Raw genomic sequence first — 24,601 nt, forward strand, 5'->3', positions numbered from 1 at the left:
GGGGGGGGGGGGTGAAAAACGATCTCTCAATTTTTTTCAGATTTTTTCGCCAGCCCAGTTTGGAGATATGATTTTTTTCTCGTTTTTCCGTTGTTTTTTTTCAATAACTCGAGTTCTATCCATCCTATTTTGATTTATTAAGCGTCAAAATTTTTCATTTTTTACTGCCTATAGAAATATTTTTAGTAGAAAATTTTTTTCGATTTTCAGATGCTCATAATATAGTATATTTCGATACGATCGCGGGAAAGTGTTTTTGGGCTCGTAGAAGGTTTATAGCACGAGCCGAAGGCGAGTGATATAATCCCACGAGTCTAAAAACACTTTTCCCGCGAGTATCGAACCCTATTTTTCATCACAATGTGAGGGAAGTGGGGTTTTGCGGACGCGGAGCGTGCGTAAAATGTCACTTTACACACAGCATGATGGAAACGAATTTTCGAGAAAAAAAAGTTGAAAAAGTTAAATTTCGCAAATTATGTCACTTTTGATTGGTTTCATTTGTTTTCAGTAGTTCTTATAATCAAAACAATTATTTTGAGCCGTCATTCAAGTTGTGGATCCTCGTGGATCTATTTTATTTTCAATTTTTCTTTCTCGAAATTCCGCAAATTTAGACAAAACACCTCAAAATAGCGGTGATTGACTTTGATTATAGACAGTATGAAGTGAATGTGGCTGTATACCTATATATTACATAGTTTTTCGATACATAATCGAAGTTGTTTGAGGTATTTTGACCAAATTTGCGAAATTTCGAAAAGAAAAAATTCAAAATAAAATAGATCCAGGAGGATGCTCAACTTGAATGATGGCTCAAAATACTTGTTGTGATTATAAGAATTACTGAAAAAAATAACACAAATCAAAAGAGACGTAATTTGCAAAATTCAATTTCTTCAACTTTTTTTTTGAAAATTTGTTATTATAAGCATCGAGGAATCGAAAAAAAAACTGGAAATATTGTATAGGCGGTAAAAAATGGAAAATTTTGACGCTTAATAAATCAAAATCGGACAAATAGCACTCGAGTTATTGGAAAAAACGGAAAAATGTAAAAAAAATCATATCTCCGCACTAGACTGCCGAAAAAATCTGAAAAAATTTGAGAGATAGTTTTTCAACCCCTCCAATCATAGAAAAAATCGCCATTCATTTCCAAGAGGGTAAGGGTCAGCGGTTGACTCATTTGGCGTGGAATACCTCATAAATTTTTTTGAATAATGGAAGAATACCCATAAATTCGATTTCTATCCTCGTCTTTTGATAGAATGAATAGCGATTATTGAACCTCACGGAATCATTACAGGTTTCGACTGTGCATCAAAGGTCGAGATCAACAAAGTCCTGGAGGTGGGCGTCGACGCTTCCAAAATAATCTTCGCTAATCCAGCTAAACCCGCTTCCCACATTCGTCATGCTGCTGCTGTTGGGGTCGACACCATGACCGTCGATAACGAGAGCGAACTCCACAAGATCAAGAAACTCCATCCAGCCGCCAAGATCGTCATTCGCATCCGCTGCGATGCTGAAGTCGCTCAGTGCCAGCTTGGCATGAAATTCGGATGTGATCCGATCTACGAGGCCCCGACTTTGCTGCGTCTGGCTATGATTCTTAATCTTGACGTCGTTGGAGTCAGCTTCCATGTCGGCTCTGGATGTCAGGATCCTCCGGTCTTCCGCAGAGCCATTGGACACGCCAGGACTCTCTTCGAGATGGCTAAGGAGATTGGGTACAAGCCTTATCTCCTCGATCTTGGGGGAGGCTATCCTGGGGACAAGGGCACGTGCATTGGGAAAATTGCTGATGTCGTGAATTCTGCACTCAGCGAGTACTTCCCCAGTAAGTTTTCGAATTTTTTGATTCTTTGAAAGAGAACAAAATTGTGAGGGAATTCTGCTGAAATTTGCATCAGTTTTTCTGGCGATTTCAGGGATAGCCATATCCATAATTTATAATTACTGTTAAATTATTGAGTTGTCANCTTAATTATCTCCCTTGTGAATAACACTGCAAGGAGCCCCTCCGACAACTTTCTTCCACTTTGTTTCGCCAAAAAAACATAATTTGTTCTAAAAAAATCGACGGAGCCTTCACCCACTCTACCTCCTCACGAGCGCCACCCGAAGTCGATAGAAAATTTATAGTTCCATATTTTCAAATACTTAATTCATCATCAATTGGAAATTTAGATTATCAATTATTTTACTATTTTTTAATTTCGATTAGTTAATATCACTTTTAAATTTTAATTATTGAAGTAGTCTTCAATTTAAATAGTACAATTTTGGATTATTCATTAATCAGTAATTGTTAGGAAGATTGACGATTCAGTATTATCTACTTGATAGAAAATTTATAGTTCCATATTTTCAAATACTTAATTCATCATCAATTGGAAATTTAGATTATCAATTATTTTACTATTTTTTAATTTCGATTAGTGTATTTACATCTTGATCAATGTAAGTTGTAAATTCTTTTAATATTGAAGAGTCTGAAGATTGATGGCGATCCCTGGGAGATTTTTATTGAAGATTTTCAAACTTTTCATCACCTTTTGAGAACAGAAAAATTTGTAGTAGAAAAAATACCTTCAGAGTTCAATATTTTTATAAAACTTATTTTGTTGAGATGTTTTTTTATGGAAATTCGTCGGCATAAATTCGCTGAGTTCGTTTGATTTTATTTTTGGATTCAAAAATCCAAGGAGAATCTGAACGATTAATTCTAAAAAATTGCAACAGAATAACCGAACAGTTTAAATAGAGCTTTTAAAAAAGTTGATAAATTTAAGAAAGAAATAGGATGAGGATAATAGAATCTCCAGCCGAATGAGCTAGATTTTCCTCTCGACCTTTTCCCCACATGTTCGTTTTGGGTCTGAAGAAAAGTGAGATTGATGTTGATTATCCTGTTTCCTTTTAGACGACGATGTTCACATTATCGCTGAGCCTGGAAGATTCTACGTGGCCTCTGCATTTACCCTAGCTACGAGCATTCACAGCAAACGCTCGGTTCGCACTGACAAAATGTCCCCCAATTCGGTTACTCATAATATGTATTATATCAATGATGGTGTCTATGGATCCTTCAACTGCCTTCTGTACGATCACCAGCATGTCACTCCCATTCCACTCAAGGTAAGATTCTACTTTAATTTTTATGTTCAGGGTATGAGGAAAAGACTTCATTCGATATCTTGTCGATTCTTATCTTATCGACTTTCGTTAGAAATATTCGTAGATAGTTAGATTTATCAGACGTACTTCAGATACGAACTTTGAGGCACGAAGGATGAATTTGTATTGAATTTGGCGAGGCGGAAGGGAATTGCTGGTTCCAGAATTATATTTCATCAATGTGCAGATTCAATTACGTTAATATTGGCTATGATGTTTTCACATTTTTTAGATGAATTCATGATTCGAGAATATTGAATTATTTGAAATCAGTAGCGAAGTGGTAAAACGGTATCAGTCAATTTTGACTATTGACCAGTTTTCAATCAATATCTCGGAATCTAAGGGAGATAGTAAAATTTTTCTTGTAAGCTTTTTTCTGGAGCCGATTGCGTGCTACAACAAATGTGATTACGAAAATTTCGCTATCTCCCTTAGATTCGGAAATATTCCTCAAACACTCAACTGGGAGATAAGTCGACTTAAACCCTTTTACCACTTCCCTACAGAAATGTAGAACAGGATCGGGTTGAGTGATTTTCCCTTTCATCCTTTCTGAAGAAAAGCATGGGTGTTAAAAATCTGGTGAGGTTCGTCGAGTTTTTTCATTCTCTGAAAACAATTATGCGCGAATATTTACAAATGACTCAATAGTTAAATACCAACTGCACCACAAACATTGATAATTGTCTAATAATGTTCATAATAAGAATGATTTTGAGTCATGGGATATTGGAAATCAATATATAATACTAATTAACTGTCAAATCGCGATTGTAATAAGCTTGATGAGTTTCACTGTTAATTTTCACTGATATTGTTCACTAAATCACTGATGAATTTCCGTTGATTTTACTACATGAATAACATGTTGAATTTACTGTACAAGTGATAACTGACTCGATAATTTTACTATACAAACTGTAAACTGTCTCGATGATTTACATGGAAGGAGTTGAAGTATTATTGTTGAGCAACGAGACAAAATGTACGTCGATGCACGGGCGAAAATGTTGAAATACATTTGATATCGATAATTAACTCATAATATTCGCTGAATCACTAGCAAAAATATCGTTGAATAACCCACGAAACGGTGGTAAATTAATTCTTGCGTTGAGTATCGATGAATGATTTATTGTGTCCACGAAGGATGAGTAACCACGTGTTATGCCTTCCATGAGTACGGTTGAGGTGGTTTTAATGAGTACAATCGTCTTGCTCCGAATTTCCATGAAGCCCGCCTAACAAACAAAAGAGAATTGAATACCATTCTATGAAACATGAATAAACGAATCATAATTGTCCAAATCATTTAAGTCAGAGGAAAATAGAATAATTCTACTTTCTTAATGTTGCGTTCACTAATTACTAAGGTTTCCTTCAAACAAAGTTGATTAGAATTAAGAATAGGAGGATCTGAATGCAATATAGTGAAACTGATGATCGATTTTTTCATTTTGAATAAATAATATTAATATCCAAATACAAAATTCTTCATGGGAATAAAAAGTTGTGACTAAATATTCCAAATTAAGTTTCAATTTTTAATTTGGTGCTGAAAAGACGAGATGACAGTATTCTAAGCACGGAATTATATTGGTGAGGTGAACAACAGATTAATTGAATTACCGTGTGAAATAACTAACAATTCATAACAGTGTGGGCACGCACTTTTAGCAGAGCAGCAATAATATTTAATTCCAGAAATTCACTCTAAAGTGTGTTCTAGAAGGAATTGAATTGTAATTATGATTAAAATCTCATTCAGTGAACATCGGAATTATAATATGAGCAATAGTATTTTTCCGGGCTGTTGCGATGGGGTTTTTCACTCGTGTGGCGGTGGCGTCCGAGCCGAAGGCGAGGACTGGCCAAGCGCACGAGTAAAAAAACCCCATCGCAGCCGCCCGGGACAAGATTTTTTTGTAGTGATTTTCAAGTTTTCGAGTTTAGGAAGTATGCAATCCCAATTCCCATACGAGAAAGAGAACCAGTAGAGAAAATCACTTATTATAATAGGAAAATGTAACAACTGAGAAATTGGGACATATGATTCTCATGGGCCGTATTGCTTTTTGCGATGAGAATGATTATAAACAATTAATTGAAAAAAGCAATATCATAATGGCATAATGAAAGGGCATCAGCCGCTAGTAGATATCAAAGATATTGAATACTTGTGAAATCCCTGTGGAAAAATATTGTTTCAAGTTCAGATAATTTAATTCTCTGTTTGCCAAGCGTAAAATCGGTAATATTAAGTTCTTGTGATATTTCAAATAGTAAAATGGAATTGTGGAGCTGTTGTTCACAATTCTTCTCACTCTTAAAGTTCTGGTTATTTCGGAATTCTTTTCATTTTTTTTTCAAACGGCTTTTGGATTTTTACTATGGAAGTAATTGAGAAGTCTGGAGAGTAATCAACTTTGTTTTCTTTTCTTTATTGCAGAGTGGCTGTGGTAAAATGATTCCATCAAGCATTTGGGGACCCACGTGCGACGGCTTGGATCAGGTCGTTGAAAATATGCTGATGCACGAAATGGAACTTGGCGATTGGATAATCTTCGAAAACATGGGTGCTTACACTCTGCCAGTAGCATCACCGTTCAATGGCTTCCCCATTCCCAAGGTTCACGTAGTTGCTGAAGAAAATGTGTGGTATGTATCGATTCAGCAAAATTCCCCTAATCTGATCGATTAATTCAATTTAGAATCTAGAATTAAGCATTTTCTTGGGATATTGTATATTCTATTAAAAGTTGAAACAAGCATCGTCGTTTAAAAATCTAGTTGAATAGTGGAAATCTGATGAAAAAGTAAATTGCAAAGTTTTTCCACATTTTCCCTTGTTTTTATTCCTATAATCTCATATTATGTTATGTCACGCTTAATTCTGTTACGTGATTTTCTCCATTTATCATGCCACTATTGTGTTGTTTAACTTCTACCATAGCAGATAATAATAAGAAATGAGTGGAAAATTGCTATTGTCTTTATATAGTTTACTTATTTTTGCTCATAAATTAGCCATATGGCTCCGAATGGTTATTTTGCACCTCATTTTCTTCTATCGTATATCATTTATTGGTTTATATTATTTCGTTCAATCGAACTATAATTCTTCTTCGAATAATTGTGTTAGATTACTTGTAAAAATCTTTGTATAAATTAAATGAAAGAATGATGGTATTTATATGAACTTGAAAATTTGATGAAATCGTATAAGAAAAACTTTTTTCGTTCATAATTGAATGAATTTGAAATTATATTTGAAGGAACTGGTGTAAAATTTACTTTTTAAAATAAAGTGTTTATTAAATATAAATGGGACGGTAGAAAATGAATATGTTAAAATAAGAGAGAGGAATAATGATAAGAACAAAAGTAACACTAACTTCAGAGGAAATGTTTAGGTGGAAAAGAATGCATGCCAATTAGCATTCTAAATGCATTATGATTATGCATTCTAAATGGGATAAAGACATTCATCACAACATGAATTAAATTTTAATTAACGCAAATGAATAGGGCCCAACAATACCTACATTTGCAGAAAAAAATGTTAAAACTCCATCGATTCAATAGCAAGTAATGAACGAAAAACAGTCATAATGGGTTGATACAACACTGTTTGAAAATTACACTTGAAATTTCAAGTGAAAAAGCTTGACATTTTTAACAACGACAAAGTTACATGAAATTTCTGTAGAATTCTTCATTGATGAATCAGTAAATTTCTTGAATATTCAAGTAATTTTCGATTTTCAGCTCCATACGGCACTGAAGAACCTTGAAAATGTTGAAAATTCAGGCAATAACGTCTCTGAATTTTCAATCTGTTGAAAATTGTATTGTATGTGATGTTCAATTTTCATGATGAGTTTTAAAATTCAAGCTTTCATTGAAAAATCAATGATCGTTTAACATGAAAAACCCAATTTTCTTCAATTTTCAAGATGAATGAGAAATTTAGTAAACGTTTTCAATTAAATTGAATTCAAACTCACAACATTGAAAATTCAGATAACATTGTGACTGAAATTTCAAGAAATTTCTAACGGTGAACACAAAAAATCGACACCTAAAATTTTAACAATCACAACCATATTTTTACCTTCAGTTCGGAGGTAAAAACATCATCAAGATAGTTTTACATTGACGATATGAAAATTTAATCACCAATTAGATTACATCAATCATCATATAAAGTCTCATGAAAAATTAATAATTTCAGGCTATTGTTGAAAGACGCTCTCCCACTGACCGAGGATCACTTCGTAATTGGCACAACTCCAGCAAATCTGCGTCTTGGTCTCGACATTGGAGGGTCCAAAGTCGATCAGTGGGCCCCTGCACCCTTGGATCTCGCTTCCTCCGGCATCATCAATGAACAACCACCTTCCTCTCCCTTTATCTACGAGTACGTCGAAGTCGGACCGCTTAACTGAGTAATGCTGAAATTAATTTTCACCATTCCAAACGGCTGCGTATGATATCGATGCAAAAATAATCTGCGTGGAATTTTTTTTTAATATCCGAACATTTCTTTCCTTCACTCTTATCGAAGCCAACGAATTCACGAAACGTCCATACATTTCTTGCGATTAATATCGTAGATTATCCTGACACCGACAATTAATTGTATAATTTTAGTAATCAGTTGAATTTATCAATGGGCTTCGACATTTCATCTCGTGAATTAAAATTCATTGACGGTTCAGATCGAACAGATTTCAGATTAATTTATCACTACGACTTTTAATTTTTCGTTTAGTTTATTAGTGTTCTTTGTTTATTTTGTTCATCTTCATTAGTTGAATTAATAACCGAGGCATTCCAATCGTGGCTTCGAAAGAAAGAATAATTCTCCAAACAGCTTTAGATGTTTTACAAACAGAATTTGAGTGGAAGAAAATTAAAAAAAAATCTGAATACTCTTTCAATGTATTGGATTTACCCAGATGTCTATGAATGTAGCAATTAGATCGTGCTCATTTCCACCAGATAACACGTAGATACTCTGAATAATTTCAATTCTTTCGATCGCTAACGTTACGACACGTACGAAAAAGTTTCTTATAAAAACTTGAGAAATTCGCTAGAAATTTCTATTGGATTTCGTGTGAATTTTCTGCTAGTTTTTGGTTGATTCTATTGAAAAGTTTCGAAGTTTATCTGCGCCCTGTTTTCACTAGATGAAATTTAGTTTTATGCAAGTCATTCTATTGAGATGTTTTCTATAGAAATTCCTCGTCTCAAATTTTCCAGCTTTTTTCTTTACATTTTTTTAATGGAAATGTCGAGGAAAAATTGTATAACGAGATAAAATTCTACTAATTCTTTCGATAAACAATTTCTGTAGGACATTTTCTATTAGAAAAAAGCGCGGTACAGCAGTGGAATTGTTTAATAGAATCGTTTGAGAACTAATAGAACTTTCAATAGAAGTCAAATAAAATTTTCTGTCAAATTCGCTAGGTTTTTCCGCGAAATTTTTTCATGTGTGGAGTTTCTCTTGGATTCAACCGACGCACAATGAACAATGGCAGAATGACTTTTTAATTTTGAACATTGAAACTCAAGATCTTCCTAGTTTTATCGACATTAGAATATAAATTTTTCAATTAAATAACAATCGATAGGTTGATTCAGTAGATTTTAAAGATTATAAATGTTTATAAAATTATAATTCGTAGATGTCAAGACGATCCAGAGAAACATTATTTGTGCCGTACAATCTTTCGTATCTTTGTATGATGATAAACGAGAGGAATAATTAGGATTGAACTGTGGACGCAGTGTAAGCATAAAACCCGAAAAAAAAGATGAATTTTCAAAAAAATGTCGAAAAAATGGTAGAATTGTAGAAAGAATTTCCATAGATGGAAAGATGATAAGGAACAAAAGGAAAAACTCTGCAGGAGTGCTAGGAAACTCTGAGGCATTGAGGCAGCTGTCACAAGAAATAAAAACGATAATTAGTTTTCTCAGTAATTAATTACCCTAATTGTATTATATGTGAAACTGACTTACATAATTATTGTCCATTAATTATTCAATTAGCTCGATTTACGTGTGTAACAATGTACACTAGAGCAATAAAATTTAAATTGAGATGTAAATGACAAATATTTCCCTTCATTTTTCCTTTATCCTCCTGTATTTTCACATGTGTAAAATCACACGTTGAGAAATCTGTTGAAATGTGATTATTTCAAACATTTTTAAACCAAGATGTCAGAAATCTGTGGTTTGTGAAGAAAGTTCATGAAAAGTTGATATATTTTCATATTTAATTAATACAAAATTTTATAATCACTTAAGGCCCCAATGGATTATCTTTTGAGCGTTCTCTCAAAAAGTAAAAAAAATTGAACATTTTCCAGAAACGTTTTTTATAATGACTAGAAAATGAGTCCGCTAGAGAGGAAATTGTAAATGGATAAATCATCTTAACCAAGATTAACAGCCATTGCTACTGTGACAAATGACGATCTGATAGCCCATGAGGTACAGTAAATTATGAATTTAGAATTTCCTCCCTGTTGGGTTTATTTTGCAATACTATTAAAAAATGCGTTAATTGAACCTTTTCAATTCACTTTTTTTGCAAAATGACTCGACTATAATTATGAGGTTGCTTACAAAATTGACTCGACTAAAACCATCAGGTTGCTTGCAAAATGACTCGACTATAACTATGAGGTTGCTTACAAAATTGACTCGGCTACAACCATTCGGTCGCTCGCAAAATGCTTCGACTACAACCATTAGGTTGCTTGAAAAATCACTCGACTACATTCATAAGGTTGCTTATACAATTGACTGGCTACAACCATCGGGTTGTTTATAAACTGACTCGACTACAACAATTAGGTTCCTTGCAAAATTATTTGACTACAACCATTAGGTTGCTTACAAAATTGACTCAACTACAACCATCAGGTTGCTTATAAAATTGACTCGACTACAACCATCAGGTTGCTTACAAAATGACGACTACAATTAGGTTGCTTGCAAAATTACTTGACTACAACTACTAGGTTGCTTACAAAATTGACTCGGCTACGACCATCAGGTTGCTTATAAAATTGACTCAACTACAACCATCAGGTTGCTTGTAAAATTGACTCAACTACAACCATCAGGTTGCTTACAAAATGACGACTACAATTAGGTTGCTTGCAAAATTACTTGACTACAACTACTAGGTTGCTTACAAAATTGACTCGGCTACGACCATCAGGTAGCTTATAAAATTGACTCAACTACAACCATCAGGTTGCTTATAAAATTGACTCGACTACAATTAGGTTGCTTGCAAAATTACTTGACTACAACTATTAGGTTGCTTACAAAATTGACTCGGCTAGAACCATCAGGTTGCTTATAAAATTGACTCGACTACAATTAGGTTGCTTGCAAAATTACTTGACTACAACTATTAGGTTGCTTACAAAATTGACTCGGCTAGAACCATCAGGTTGCTTATAAAATTGACTCGACTACAATTAGGTTGCTTGCAAAATTACTTGACTACAACTATTGGGTTGCTTATAAAATTGACTCGGCTACAACCATCAGGTTGCTCACAAAATGACTCGACTACAACCATCAGGCTACTTACAAAATTGACTCGGCTACAGCCATCCGGTTGCTTGCAAAATGCATCGACTACAACCATAAGGTTGCTTGCAAAATGACTCAACTGCAACCATTAGGTTGTTTACAAACCTTTATATATGCGTCGCTGAATGAACGCTTCAAATTTCGAGAATCGACTATAGCTAATGCTACTTACAAGTCGCGTCAAAAACATTTCGGCTCAGCCGCCGGTTTGTTAACACCTTTTCACTGGAACTTCACTTGGAGAAAGTTTCGGACATCTAGCGGCGCGTCAGTGAACCTAGGTTCCGCGCGAAAATGAATAACCTGCGGGAGTATCAACCAGTTTGAATGGCTCGCGGTGCGATTGTTTATGATTTCATTGGAAGATAAATACTTGTATTATTCATTTTTAACTAAATCATTCTTTTTACTTCACAATTTATTATCTTCTAAACTGTGTAGTACAGCTAGTTAGAATTTTTTTCAATAGCTGGGGACCATTATAAACATCTATGAAAAACATGGGGAGAATTCGTAAGAAAAACCTGTTTTCTAGGAATATACTTTAAATTACAGATTACCTAGTTGGTGAGGAAAATTTCAAGAAATTTTCCTCGAAATTTCAAGTAAAATATTCGTCAGCGCGATTTGATTATTTTGGTTTTTGCAGTAGAAGGGAAATGAATCTGTTGTTCATTCTTCCGAAACTGAAATTTCGTATTTGTTTTGAAATTGAAGACAGTGAAAGATGGGAAATAAATAGCCAATTGAAGTATCAGAGTGCAATGAGGAATTGGACAAAAAATAAACGTTTCCCCGACTATTATTACCTCCTTCACTCCTTAATCACCTTCTCTCCTTCGTTTTCGATTGATCATTATGTTTAATGATGATTTCCAATATTAATCTAGTTTAATTGCCCCCATAATTGTAATGACTACTGGCGAATATTTTTTTCAACGTGAAATTGTATCTTTTGTGGGCGAATCTGTTGTTTATGTAACCGTCATCACTCTCTATTCTTTGGCATGACGAAGTTACTTTCCTCATCAATTACTTTCGGGTGAAGGAGGGCTTCGAGTGGAGTAAGCAATTGCTTCAATTGTTACTGATGGCTAGACCCATTTCATTTCACGGTAGAAATCCTCGCTGATTAAAGGAAAATTTAAATGTTCCTAATCATGCGTCAATGAATATTGAAATTTAATTGATGGAGTTTCATTATGTTTCTTCAGTTGATAATTCAACAGAATGAGAAGAAACCTGATTGACCAGGAAGTGAAATTTATCCAAGTCGAGGCCCGAACGCATGGATTCGGACTGCCTGACGACTGCTAGGTGACCTTTCTTTCGTCTATATTGCATGATATTGCTTTTCTTCAGTCGTGAAGTTCAATTCTCAAGTCCACTTATCTACGACGGATGAATGTATTGTTTGCTACTGAGAGAGGAAAAAATTTATTGATAAATTGATAGTATCTGAAGTATTCTTTTCATTCAATGTGACATTTTTCATTCTATTGATTGCCCAACGACTGTGTCACATGGAAGAGATCTTTTGATATGATCAATCAATTATTCACTTGGAGACAGCAAAGAAAGTACACCAAAATTGAATAAATTCGCAATAATTCGCAATATTAGAAAATAATTTTTTTGTGGCAAATTGATGAATTTCTATTCATTTTTTATAGTTGATGCATTGTTAACAATTTTTGGCTGCAATTTTCAATTGGGATCTGGTGGCACTTTACATGTAAGTTTATGGGGTGAATTTCATTTTAATACGACTTGAATGAAATTGATATAATTTTGAAGCTTAACAAACGGTTTGAGAGTGATTTGTAATTTGTTGAATTCCATTCTGTCAATCTCGAGTTATTGACTTTTGAAGACGGCTCAGTTTGCATTACAGTTTCGTACAACGGAGACATTTGCTATTTTAAAATGATTCTTTTTCTCGACCCGGTCTTTCATTTGAGCCCAAAAAAACATTCATATCTTGTCTGACATCTTTGCTAAAAACTCGGGTCTTCAACTCGGGCTTTCAATTGAAGGCCCGAGTTGTAGACACGAGTTTGTAGCAGCGAATGAATGTTTTTTTGGGCTCAAACGGAAGAGCGGGTCGAGAAATGGCGTGCTAGGACCTCCAAAGATGGTTTTGAACCAGGGGAGACTCCTAGACCCCAATGTTCTATACATACTCCTAGACCCCATTGTCCTCCTAGACAATGTTGTCACAACTCTGCTTTTCAATTGAAAACAGATATCATCTTTAGAGACATTTGTCATGTTTAGAGGCTCTAGCACGTCATTTCTCGACCCGCTCTTTCGTTTGAGCCCAAAAAAACATTCATATCTTGTCTGGCATCTCTGCGACAAACTCTGGTCATCAACTCTGGTTTTCAGTTGAAATTGGAATTGTTAATTTACCCAATAATAGGAGTGCATTGACGATTTTTTCTTAACTCGCAAAAATCTTCAAACTATTTTCTACCGATTGGTGATAAAATTTTTTGGAAATAATGAAATAGGGGGGATAACGCCTTTTTTTCAGGGGTGATTTTTCAAAAATTTATTTTAAAAAAAGTACTAACTAGCAAATGTTTTTTATTAGCTCGCAATTTTCTTCAAAACTACTTCAATGAGGAAAAAAATAGAAATTTGGAATATCTACACATGAGGGGCTAATTGATCGGATCTCAATACACTACTTGGAGATTGTTTTCATTTAATAGTTCTACTAAAATTTCGAGTAATTTGATAATTACAAATTCGAAGTTTTTTAGAAAAATACATTTTCTTTCAAAATTAATTGATTAAAAATCCAGTTTAATATATTATTGAATAATCATATTTTGATCGAAACTTCAAGTAGGTTGGGGAATCCCCGCTCTTCCAGAATTTGAAATCTCCTTAAATTTGAAGTGAAATCTGAAATTTCTTGATTGCATTTGCTGCTATCGCCCTCAGATTGTCAAATGTATGAGATCTTTCGATGTGATTAATCAATTTACTTGTCGGTAGTAAAGAAAGTTTCCATCGAAATTGAATAAATTCGCGGAAATAATTTTTTTGTGGGAAATTGAAGAATTTCTATTCATTTTTTATAGTTGATGCACTGTCAACCATTTTTGGCCGAAATTTTCGATACACTTTTTGGAAGTTGTTATGATTTTATAGTTTAACTAAAATTTCAAGATTATTTCATTGAAAATTCAACATTTTAGTTCAAACCCACAAAACCCAAAATTTTCAGAAATAGTTAGACTAAAATTATGGGAGAATCATGAATTTTCCACGTGACTTCAGTCTGCAATTGCATCTGATTATGTGAATAATTTCTAAATGATTCTTTCCCAAACGAACTTGCTTTAATCTTCTTAATTTGTTTCCGTTTTCTTCGTACGACAAAAATATTAACGACTCCAAAACGGATAAACAAGATTGAAAAAGAGTAGAGGATTGAGCGAATTAAATTCTCGAAGAGGATTTTACGTTGAGCTGAAAGAGTTGCGCAACTGGAAATATAAGAACTAGATGGTAATCACCTGATCCTTCTGAATAAATTAATCCTCATTATTCCACGAATGCGTTAAATCTCTCAATGGGGATTTACGCATCTGCCCATGATGACGATTTGAGTCGATGGGGAGTTGAATTTCCTGAGTCGATTATCGAATTAATAAACAGGCGAAAGGTTTCGTTTACATTGAAGACACTAGCATTATTGTATTTTATCGAATGAATATTTCTAAGTGATAAATTTATAATTTCAATCGTGTGAATTTCTCCATCAATTTTTATATAATGGAATTGATGTTACACGTTAAAAATAAACTAGTGAAAAATTCATTATTTGTAAATGAATATGGTTATTGTTATTAAGAACTGAACAATATGATTCCGAATGGACCCACCGTTTTTGTAATTTTTATTTATGCACACAAAAAAAATTATTTTTGCCAAGGAATTTTCAGCTCGTGGGATTGGCAGCCCTCGGCTTCGCCTCGGGCCGCCAACGCCACACTCGCGAAAATTCCGTCTCATTTGTATCGAAATATACTATTTTAGGAGCGTATATCTCCAGGCCAATCATTCCCAGGTGGTCCAAGTATATCTTTAAATGGTACCATCATGTTGAATTATGGAATGATTATGCTACATATGACCCTGAATGAACTCCATTGATAATTATGAAGATTTTGAATTATTCTGAATTATTTTGTCTAAGGAAATCTCAAATTTGAAGAAATTGAAAAATAATGAGGGACGCTCATTCAAGGTCATATGTAGCATAATCATCTCATAATTCAACATAATTGTACATTCAATATGGACCACGTAGGAATGACTGGCCTGGAAAAATGTGCTTCTAACAAAATAAATTCTTCTCCCAAGAAAATGATTCCTTGGTAAAAGTATTTTTTTGTGTCAGAGTAGTATTCGTTTTTGTATATTTTTTTCATTGTTATTGAGTTGAAATTGATGAATTTCGATACAAATTCAAAGTTTTTAGAAGAATCCATTCTATTTCAAAATCAATTGATTGAAAATTCAGTTCAATATGTTGTTGAATAATCATATTTTGATAGAAACTTCAAGTAGGGTCTGGAATCCCCGGTTTTTATTGTTCAAGAATTTAGAATCTCATTGAATTTTCAGTGAAATCTGAAATTTCTTAATTCTATTCATTGCTACGGCTCAAATATTTTGTGTCATATGTATGAGATCTTTTGATATGATCAATTAATTCACTTGGAGATAGTAAAGTATACACCAAAAATTGAATTAATTTTTGCAAATAATTTCTTTGTGGGCAATTGATGAATTTCTATAATTTTTTTATAGTTTATGCACTGTTACCAATTTTTGGTTGATATTTTTAATACATTTCTTGACAATTTCTATCATTCAATAGTTCTACTAAAATTTCACATAATTTCTTAATTAAAAATTCAAAATTTTATAGAAAAATGAATGTAATCGGAATTTTTTACGACTTTTCCGAGATTTTTCTTTGCTGTATCCTGTATTCAAACCCTCAAAACCCCTCATAAATTCTAATCGGGTTCACAAGGTAAGATTCACGCACATGAGAATTGTACCCCTTTGGGTTAGTGCACGTGTAAAAATATAGACACAAATAAGCACCATCTAAAAATCGCATATTCGACCTTTTTAAATCATATTTAGTTACACAAAAAACTGGAAACTAAAATTTGAACGACTCCACATCGAAGAAGCTTCCATTCGGAAGCAAAAATATTGAAAAATCTGATGTAAGATTTAAGGCAGAAGATAATGAAAGCATCTTCTCATTTCTGAATTTCTAATTTCAGAAACTCGCGATAGGTTGGAGTGTATGACCATAAAATGTAAAATTATGAGCTATCATTTTAAATAAATGTGTGGGTTTTACGTGTTATTCAACGTCGATTGATCCTAAATACTGAAGTGTCTTTATTTCACGTGATCCTCCAATATTTGTCATCGATATTTATATTTTCTAATGATTAGTATGTTACTCATACTCTTTAATTCAATAATTTGTGATACGAATGTCTATTTCAATAGAAAGAAAGCGTCATTAAGTCTTGATTAGTATCTGCTCCGTAATGCTTGTCATTGATTGAATCGTTTTGGAAATTTCTCTCGATACAATGCATATCCACGAAATGATCGCTGCGCCCGCCCATCACTCATCTCATCGTGACTTTTACAACCACATCCGGAAGATCGTTTCATTTATGATTGGAACGTTAAATCACTCGATGATAATGCGTGAGAGAAGGTATTCCCAGTCGCAATAAAATGCCAAATGGTTTATTTATTTTGTTGTCAATGGGGGATAAAGTATCTTTAAATATCATCTTCGATATTGAAAATATCCAGTTTTTTTTCTGGGCGTTTTGAAAGGAGCTTTAAAATTCAGTGATCTTGTCGATTAATCTGTAGCACCCAAGTTATTCTGCGGGTCAAGTACTATATTTTTGTAAAATTATAATAAAAATCACACACAATCGACATTATCCAAATGAACTTTTACAGTAAAAGAAATGTCATAATATCACAAAAAGTTTAATAATTTCTTGCCCCAAATAACGCATCTCTTGAGGATAAATTTCTTGGGACAAGAATTCCGGATAATGTGTCAGACAATGTCAGATTTCAGTGAAGTGTTCATAACTGGAACATGAACATTTCATGATAAAGTGAGAATTTTTCGCCACAAGAAATCGGTTTTTTCGTATCAGAAGATGAGAAAATGACTAAAAATACTAAAAGCTTCGATTCAGTGAATCATGCATCAGAGACTTTCATATTGAATGAATACACGCATGAAAAAATTTAATAGAAAAACCTGTCGAATTCGTTAGAAAATTCGATTGAATTTCTATTAAAATTTCCATTATTAGTTTTTGGCTGATTCTATTGACATGTTCATTAGAAAACATTCAATAGAAAAAGTGGAACAAAATTCGATTTTTCTATATAACTTATTCTTTTCATATATTTTCTGTAGAATTTGCTCGACTCAAATTTTTTAATTTTTTTTTTCATTCCATTTTTATTTTCTACTCATCAAGAAAATCAAACGAAAAAACTTGGAAAATTTGAGCCGAGGAAATTCTATAGAAAATATCTCAATAGAATAAGTTATATAGAAAAATTAAATTCTATTGACTTTTTCTACTGAAAATTTTCTATTGAACATTTCAATAGAATCGGCCAAAAACTAATAGAACAGTTCAATAGAAATTCAATAGAATTTTCTAACGAATTCGGTAGGCTTTTCTATTAAATATTTTCGTCCGTGCAGAGAGTTCATGCAGAGGAAAACCTCCAGATATTAAAAAATGTAACCGTCGTGTGCGCTCAATCGCTTTGAGTTCGAAGGAAAGCAATATCTTCTGTTTCTTCTGTCAAACTTCTCTTGTCTTTTAAGGAATATTATTATCATTCAGTAACTTCCTCCTTACCCCGGAGAGCAGCGATTTCTTGTCTGAAACACAACATAAATTGATTAAATATAAATGCGATGTTTTTCGCTCAAGAATTGTCAGTTTTCAAGCATTAGTTCCTTAAAAACAAATAACAGAATTTGTTCCAAAAATCCTGAATTCAAATGAATTCATCATCAATTCCAAAAAATGATGTCTAAGATCATTCTTTGAACGTTGTTATGATATTTTATATAAACCCCGAGAAATTTGAGGTACACGTGCGATTTCCCAAGAATCAACAATTCGATTTACGAGTGCACGATCCAGATCTAAATCAAGAAAATGTCTCGGACGTGAGTATAACGTATCGCAGAGAATGCAAATATGTAGCTTTATACACTAAACTACAGTGTTCACGTATAAGTGCAGTATCCGTGTTCAATTCCAAGTGCATTGTGAAAGGCGGTATCACCACTGGTTTTGTTGAATGTATGGATAGTTAACCAGAGGTGAACTGAAACAAGAGCAAAGCGTCATACGTTATATTGAAATAATTTCGCAATGCAATTATTTCACGATCAAATGATCAATTGTTGTTGTGCATGGTGCAGCAGTGAACGTTTTAATGTTGTTATGATGAGTTCATAATTTTCTGTTTCAATTTATATGAATTACTTCAGCACAATGATTCCGGATAAGAATGAAGCCACAATCTCCTGAATGCTACACTAAGAAAAAAAATTACTTCTGCTGAATTAATTTACTTCTGCTGAGTTAATTTACTTGGCACAAGTAAATGAATGTAAACATTTGTATTTGAAATGTGTGGATTTTCTTGAAGTTAATAAATTCACTTGGCAAAAGTAATTTTTTTTCTCAGTGTATTCATATCACATTATGTTATATAGTCTAACCGATAATGTACTAGTAAGGCAGCCTCATATTTTTCAAATTTACTGACAGATAAGTATTTAAACTTGTATGTAAGGTCATTCTAAAAATCCGTGACCACATTGCAAATTAATTTTAAATAGCTCTCCTAGGCTGCTATTAATGAATTGAAACCGATTTGAGATAACAGAAATGACATAGAATGTCATGAAACGTGAAGAGATGATGTTTTTATAAAATGTATGTATGTATATCCGGATGTGTGCGCGAAGTTTTCGGAAAATTTTTGAGTTAAGTTTTTTCATGTAACTCAATTCTAATGGGATATTCGGCGATATCGTACTCGTGATTTTTTTAAAAATGGGTTACACTCGCTTTAACGTCATCCATGAACAAACGGTATTTCATAATTTTCTATTATTTTCAGGTTGTTCACCACAGGATTGTTGTTCGATGGAGAGCTTTTGACATAAAGGAACGGCCAGACTACAACGGAAAGTAGTTTCGGTGCCACATAAAATTCTATTAAATTTCTATTAAACTTTCTATTAGTTTTTGGCTGATTCTATTGACATGTTCAATAGAAAATATTCAGTTGAAAAAGTCAATAGAATTCAATTTTTCTGTATAACTTATTACATTGAGATATTTTCTATAGAATTTCCTCGGCTCAAATTTTCTAAGTTTTTTTCATTCTATTTTTCTTTTCTTCTCATCAAGAAAATCAAACGAAAAAACTTGAAAAATTTGAGCCGAGGAAATTCTATAGAAAATATCTCAATGTAATAAGTTATACAGAAAAATTGAATTCTATTGACTTTTTCAACTGAATATTTTCTATTGAATATTTTAATAGAATCGGTCAAAAGCTGATAGAATAGTTCAATAGAAATTCAATAGAGATTTCTAACGAATGCGATAGGTCTTTCTAGTAATTTTTTTCGTCCGTGTAGGCAATGAAAAAGTGATTGAGTAATGGAAAAACAATCGATATTTATTTCATTGAGCCCAGCTGTCTTTCCTTTAGAAAACTGTTCCAACTTTCCTTCTGATTCGGTGATTGAATGTTTGTCGACAAATTTTCAAGAGATAGCGCACTTCTAGAAAACATCCATCAAGTGATAATTTCAATTGAAATTTCAAGGAATTGAATTTTACTATTGAATGAAAATTCATCATTTTATTAAGGATGTTCTACACCCTTTCTGCCAATATTCACGTTTTTTCAATTTTTCTGGCAAACTTATGATGGAATTGACGTGAAAAAATAGAACGTTTTTGCGTTTTGTCATTATTTAATGACTGACGAAATTTTAAGGTGGTGAGAAGATTTTCCTGCGTTTTTTCTAAACTTTTAAAAAGAATCACAAAACTGTAGAAAAAACGCATGGAAATTATCGCACCACTACGCAACTTCGTGAGCCATTAAAGAATGACAAACCACAAAATCGTTATATTTTTTCACGTCACTCCCAGCGATAATTTGCCAGAAAAATGAAAACAACGTCAATTTTGGCTGAAAGGATGTCGAACATCCTTAACTACTTTTAGATGAGTTATCCCACGGAAATTAAGGGGGGACACTACCCAAATTTGAAAGTTCTGCAAAGAAAAATGGCCTCCTTGAGATTTTTTTTTTGGCGCAATAATGATCAGATGTTTGGGTCCAAAAATGACGGAGCGACTGAGGAAAACTGTATTGCAGGTATTGAGAAACGGAAAACTTCATCGGAATTTTATTAAAAGACAAATATTAAAAAAATATATATATAAAAAAATATATAAATATAATATAAATATAAATATGAAGTCATATTGTTTGGGCACGTGCCCCTGCCACAATGAGGCGATAAAACCACCAGGATTAGAACAAGAAGAAATCATGTTGCTATATTTCAATTCTCAGAACATAAAATAAATCAACATATCAATATATAAGAAAAAAACGAAACGGTAAAGTAGATTTTGAAAAGTTTCAACAATTCTCATTATTTAATTATAAGAGAAAAAACGAAAATAAAAGAAATTGCTTGCGCACACTTTCATTGCCAAATTGGATGATCGAATTGCCAAATCTATTGGGCGTTAGATAGCCTGATCGTACGACGTAATCCGAATTATTCATCATCATTGTTGCGAGGGACTTCATAACAATCATCATGAATCGTTCCCCGGCGAACCTGTTACAGCGTGAAGTGCCAAAGCGGATTGTGGTAAAAACGTCTGAATGTTCTGAATAACCGCATTGTTGTAACAATTCATCAAGCATGACGGAATAATGAGAAGCTCACCAACTTCTCCACACCACAGTTTTTTCTCTTCTTTTTGAGGATAACTGATAAGACTGCTTTCCTCGTTGTGGTCCTTTCTTGACCGCGATTGTGAAAATTAAGGGGAATAATCTTATGACATTTCTTTTTGAGGACAACTGATAAGACTGCTTTCCTCGTTGTGATCCTTTCTTGACCGCGATTGCGAAAATTAAGGGGAATAATCTTATGACATTTCAAATTTAAAAATTTATTTTGATACTTCTGGCGCTTCCGAGGGTTTCATTGACATTAAAGCGGCCAATTAACTCGGAATCAACATTCGATTGGCGAAAAAATCGATTTTGGCGAAAGTTGACTTTCCTCGGGGAAAAATCCAAGATCTGAACTTTGGCCGCGGGTAAAAAAAATTGTATTCTGACATTTCTGGCGCCTCTGAGTTTCATTGGCATTAAAGAGGTCAATAAATTCGAAACGAACTCACTTGGCGAAAAAATTTGATTTTGGCGAAAGTCGACTTTCCCCCGGCAAAAATCCAAGATCTGACACTTTGGCTCCGGGTGAAAAAACAAATTTTTTACTTCGACATTTCTGGAGCCTCCGAGAGTTTCATTGGCATTAGAGAGGTCAATAAACACAGAATCAACATTCACTATTTTTTATTTGAACACCGCATGCAAACGGAGAGATGACGATGGCTAAAATATATTCAACCCTCTCTCCTTGTTGGGTACAAATTTCAACCCTCCGCATACATGCCTTCCCCCTCCACCCCCTCGTGAAATCCCAAGGTCTAGGTAGCATAGAAGAGGACTTCCCAGAGCCGAAAAGAACTGAGGATTCAAAAGATCTCCGGAAAACTACGTCGCAGAACTGATTAGGACGTACCAGGTCTAGGTCTAGAGAGATCTTGAAAGACCTGTGCCCGTCCAATCAGAACCAAATCCTCGACTCAGGAGAGTATTCCATTTTATTACGATCAAAATAATAACTAAATGTTGTTTACAACTTTCGGTAACTCTCACTATTCGAATATGAAACGAGGGGAACGAGTTGATAACGAATCGTTATCAACAATAAGTGGTCATGCAAACTTGTCAGGTTCGCTTGAGGTATAGAACCTTGATCAAATTACGACACATTTATCTCTATAGCTGCATTTTTATGGAGTCGTCAAAGCATTTTGTCGTAGACCCTCGACAAAGTGATTCATACTTTCCTTCGCCGACGCAATATTACGTTCTTCTCCATCATCATGGTCAACTGCAAGTTGAAAATTTTCCTGGCTCTTTCTATATTCGCGATGATCTACATTGCAGTGTCTAATGCAACCATCACCGGTAAGTTATATCTTCTCAGTACAAATAAAGTTTATAATATGATTATTTGAAAACAATTAATAACTATCAATGGTTGATGTGTCGAGGCAATAATCGATTGTAATCCCACGAGACCTTAAAAATGGTCGGATATTTCATGAGAGCTTCCTTGCAAACGAATGAACACTGAGAGAAAAAATTAGTTCTGCCGAGATCTTTTATCGTGTTTAATCAATTTAGTTGTAGACAATAAAGTTTTCATCAAAACATGATTATTTCCGTAACTTCATTACTTTCTGTTAGTACTTTTAGTAATTTTCACAAGTATCAAAGGTACGGGTGAAAAGTAATTTTTTAACTTCTCTCAAGTACTTTTATGATTTAATTTCAGTACTTTCAATTGATTACTTCATTGAGAAAAGCGAATATTATCGACAAAGAAAATGAGCTTTCTGGCGCATTTTTGTGAATAGAAGTATTCAGGAGAAGATATTTTGTAGGAAAAAATCAGTAGATTGTGTAATTCACGTTCTTGAAATCGCAATTCACGTTATTCTGGCCGTAATTTACGATCTCAAAAGCGTAATTTGCCCGTTTGAAAAAATCGTAAATTACGTTTTTGAATACGTTAATTACCACTTCAAAACCGTATTTTACCTTCAGATTTTTCTGTGTATTCACTTCTGCTCCAACATTTGGATCTTCATTTGTAATCTTCAATGAATTTCTGAAAAAAATTATGAGTACTATTGCTACTTATATTGAGTTCTGTTGGTACTTTTGAAAACAACCAGTCAGTACTATTTTACTTGTCCCGAGTAACAAAAGTACTTGTGACAAGTACAGAAGTACTTTTCACCAGTTCTTTTGTGACTTCGAGAAGTAAAAAATCTGCCTTTTCCCCAAAAACCACTGATAGTGGGTAGAAGTACTTCTTCTACTGATTATTTTTTCCAATCGGATTTCGACCAATCAGAGCGCAGTATTTGAGGCTACCCGACAGTTTCATTATTTCGGATATTTCCTCCTAGCTTTTGAATATTTCCCAGTAGTTCTTAATTTTTTTACCGGAATATTTCGCAATAGCTCTTCATTTTTTCAGCTCATTTCATATAGAATCTTATATTTGACAGTCTATGGAAATCGGGTTATTCTATTAATATAATTTGTTCAAATCTTCCCCAATTCACCTTCTGATTTTGTCCACTGCACTCTGCTTGGCCAAAATCCAGTTGGGAAAAATAATCCGACAAATACCCCTCGAGATTCAAAATTAATTGAGTATTTCCTTCAAGCTCCCCTGCAAATAAACCATCGTGCCAAGCTTTGCAGAAAAATCCCTCGCGCAATCGCTCGGGATTTTTTAACCTGCAAAACTTGACACCTTCATTTATTTGCAACGAAGCTATCAGGAAATACCCGATAATTTTGAAGCTCTTGGGGTATTACTACTGATTGAAATTAATTTTTTTTGAGTGATAATCAAATGTTGGGCGATATCATATTTGCGATTTTTTCACTGGGTCGCACTCGCTTCAACGCCATGGCGCACTCATAAGCGCGGTACTTCACCATTTACCATTATTTTCAGGTTGTACACCGGCACAGGGGTGTTCGGTGGAGGGCTGCCGGAAGGAATATCCAAATGATTACAACGGGGAGCCCCCCACGTGTGTCAAAATATTAAGACGCTATGTGTGTGATTGCCCTTCTATCTGCGATGATTAATAGTTTCGGTATCACATTAATTCACAGAATTCGTGTCTTGTAATCGTCCACTGTTTGCCGATCGACCCTGGCACTAAAGAATGATTGAATAATGAAAAGAATCGATATTCAGTTATTTTATTTATTTCATACTGTTTTGGTAAATGGTACCAATTATACAGGGGGGTATGATATGAAAATAAACTTGCTTACGTAGTCGCAAAAATCAAAAGCAATCAATAATCAAAAGCAGTAAATAGTGAGTCAATTGGTAAGATAAGCTGAACATAATTCTGGCAAAAAGACAGGCAGTAAGACAGGGAGAGGCCAAACTAATCATTCAGTACACGGAGAGAAATATTCAAGAAAAATTACGGAACATTTCACGTAATCCGCAAGCGAGGATCGTTTTCAGTGAATTTCTATAGGAATATAAGAGAATAAATCTGAAACGTTCAGTAAATTTTCGGGTCTGTCACCGAAAAAATACGAAAAAGTCACGTAATTTTTCTGGAAGTTGTAAAATCTAACAGAAACTTCAAGACTTATTATGCCTCAGAACATGAAAATTCTTGGATGTTTAAGAATTTTTACGAAAAGTTCCGGAAAAATTACGGAACGTGTTGTTAAAATCTCCCCCTCACGGTGACTCATGGCTAGCCGTGAGGCGTCG

The 24,601-nt window shown here is 33.9% G+C and overlaps 1 protein-coding gene and 1 long non-coding RNA gene across 3 annotated transcripts in view; both read left to right on the plus strand.

Moving 5' to 3' along the window:
- Positions 1 to 9,308, plus strand: part of LOC107038809 (ornithine decarboxylase) — a 22,853-nt gene extending 13,545 nt beyond the window's left edge. For both annotated transcript variants that reach the window (XM_015258095.1, XM_015258096.2), the window contains exons 3-6: positions 1,310 to 1,843; positions 2,930 to 3,144; positions 5,636 to 5,844; positions 7,421 to 9,308. In XM_015258095.1, coding sequence (XP_015113581.1) covers positions 1,310 to 1,843; positions 2,930 to 3,144; positions 5,636 to 5,844; positions 7,421 to 7,634 — 1,172 coding nt within the window. In that variant the 3' untranslated portion in view covers positions 7,635 to 9,308. The remainder of the gene's footprint in view (positions 1 to 1,309; positions 1,844 to 2,929; positions 3,145 to 5,635; positions 5,845 to 7,420) is intronic.
- Positions 9,309 to 22,076: 12,768 nt separating this feature from the next.
- LOC107038762 lies at positions 22,077 to 24,047 on the plus strand. Its single transcript, XR_001460917.1, has 2 exons — positions 22,077 to 22,242; positions 23,813 to 24,047. It is a non-coding gene; the product is annotated as an uncharacterized LOC107038762 (long non-coding RNA).
- The last annotated feature ends 554 nt before the right edge of the window (positions 24,048 to 24,601 follow it).

This window comes from Diachasma alloeum, unplaced genomic scaffold (genome assembly GCF_001412515.2).
Source record: "Diachasma alloeum isolate Michigan unplaced genomic scaffold, Dall2.0 Dall_scaffold_00288, whole genome shotgun sequence".
In the NCBI taxonomy this organism is placed as follows: domain Eukaryota; kingdom Metazoa; phylum Arthropoda; class Insecta; order Hymenoptera; family Braconidae; genus Diachasma; species Diachasma alloeum.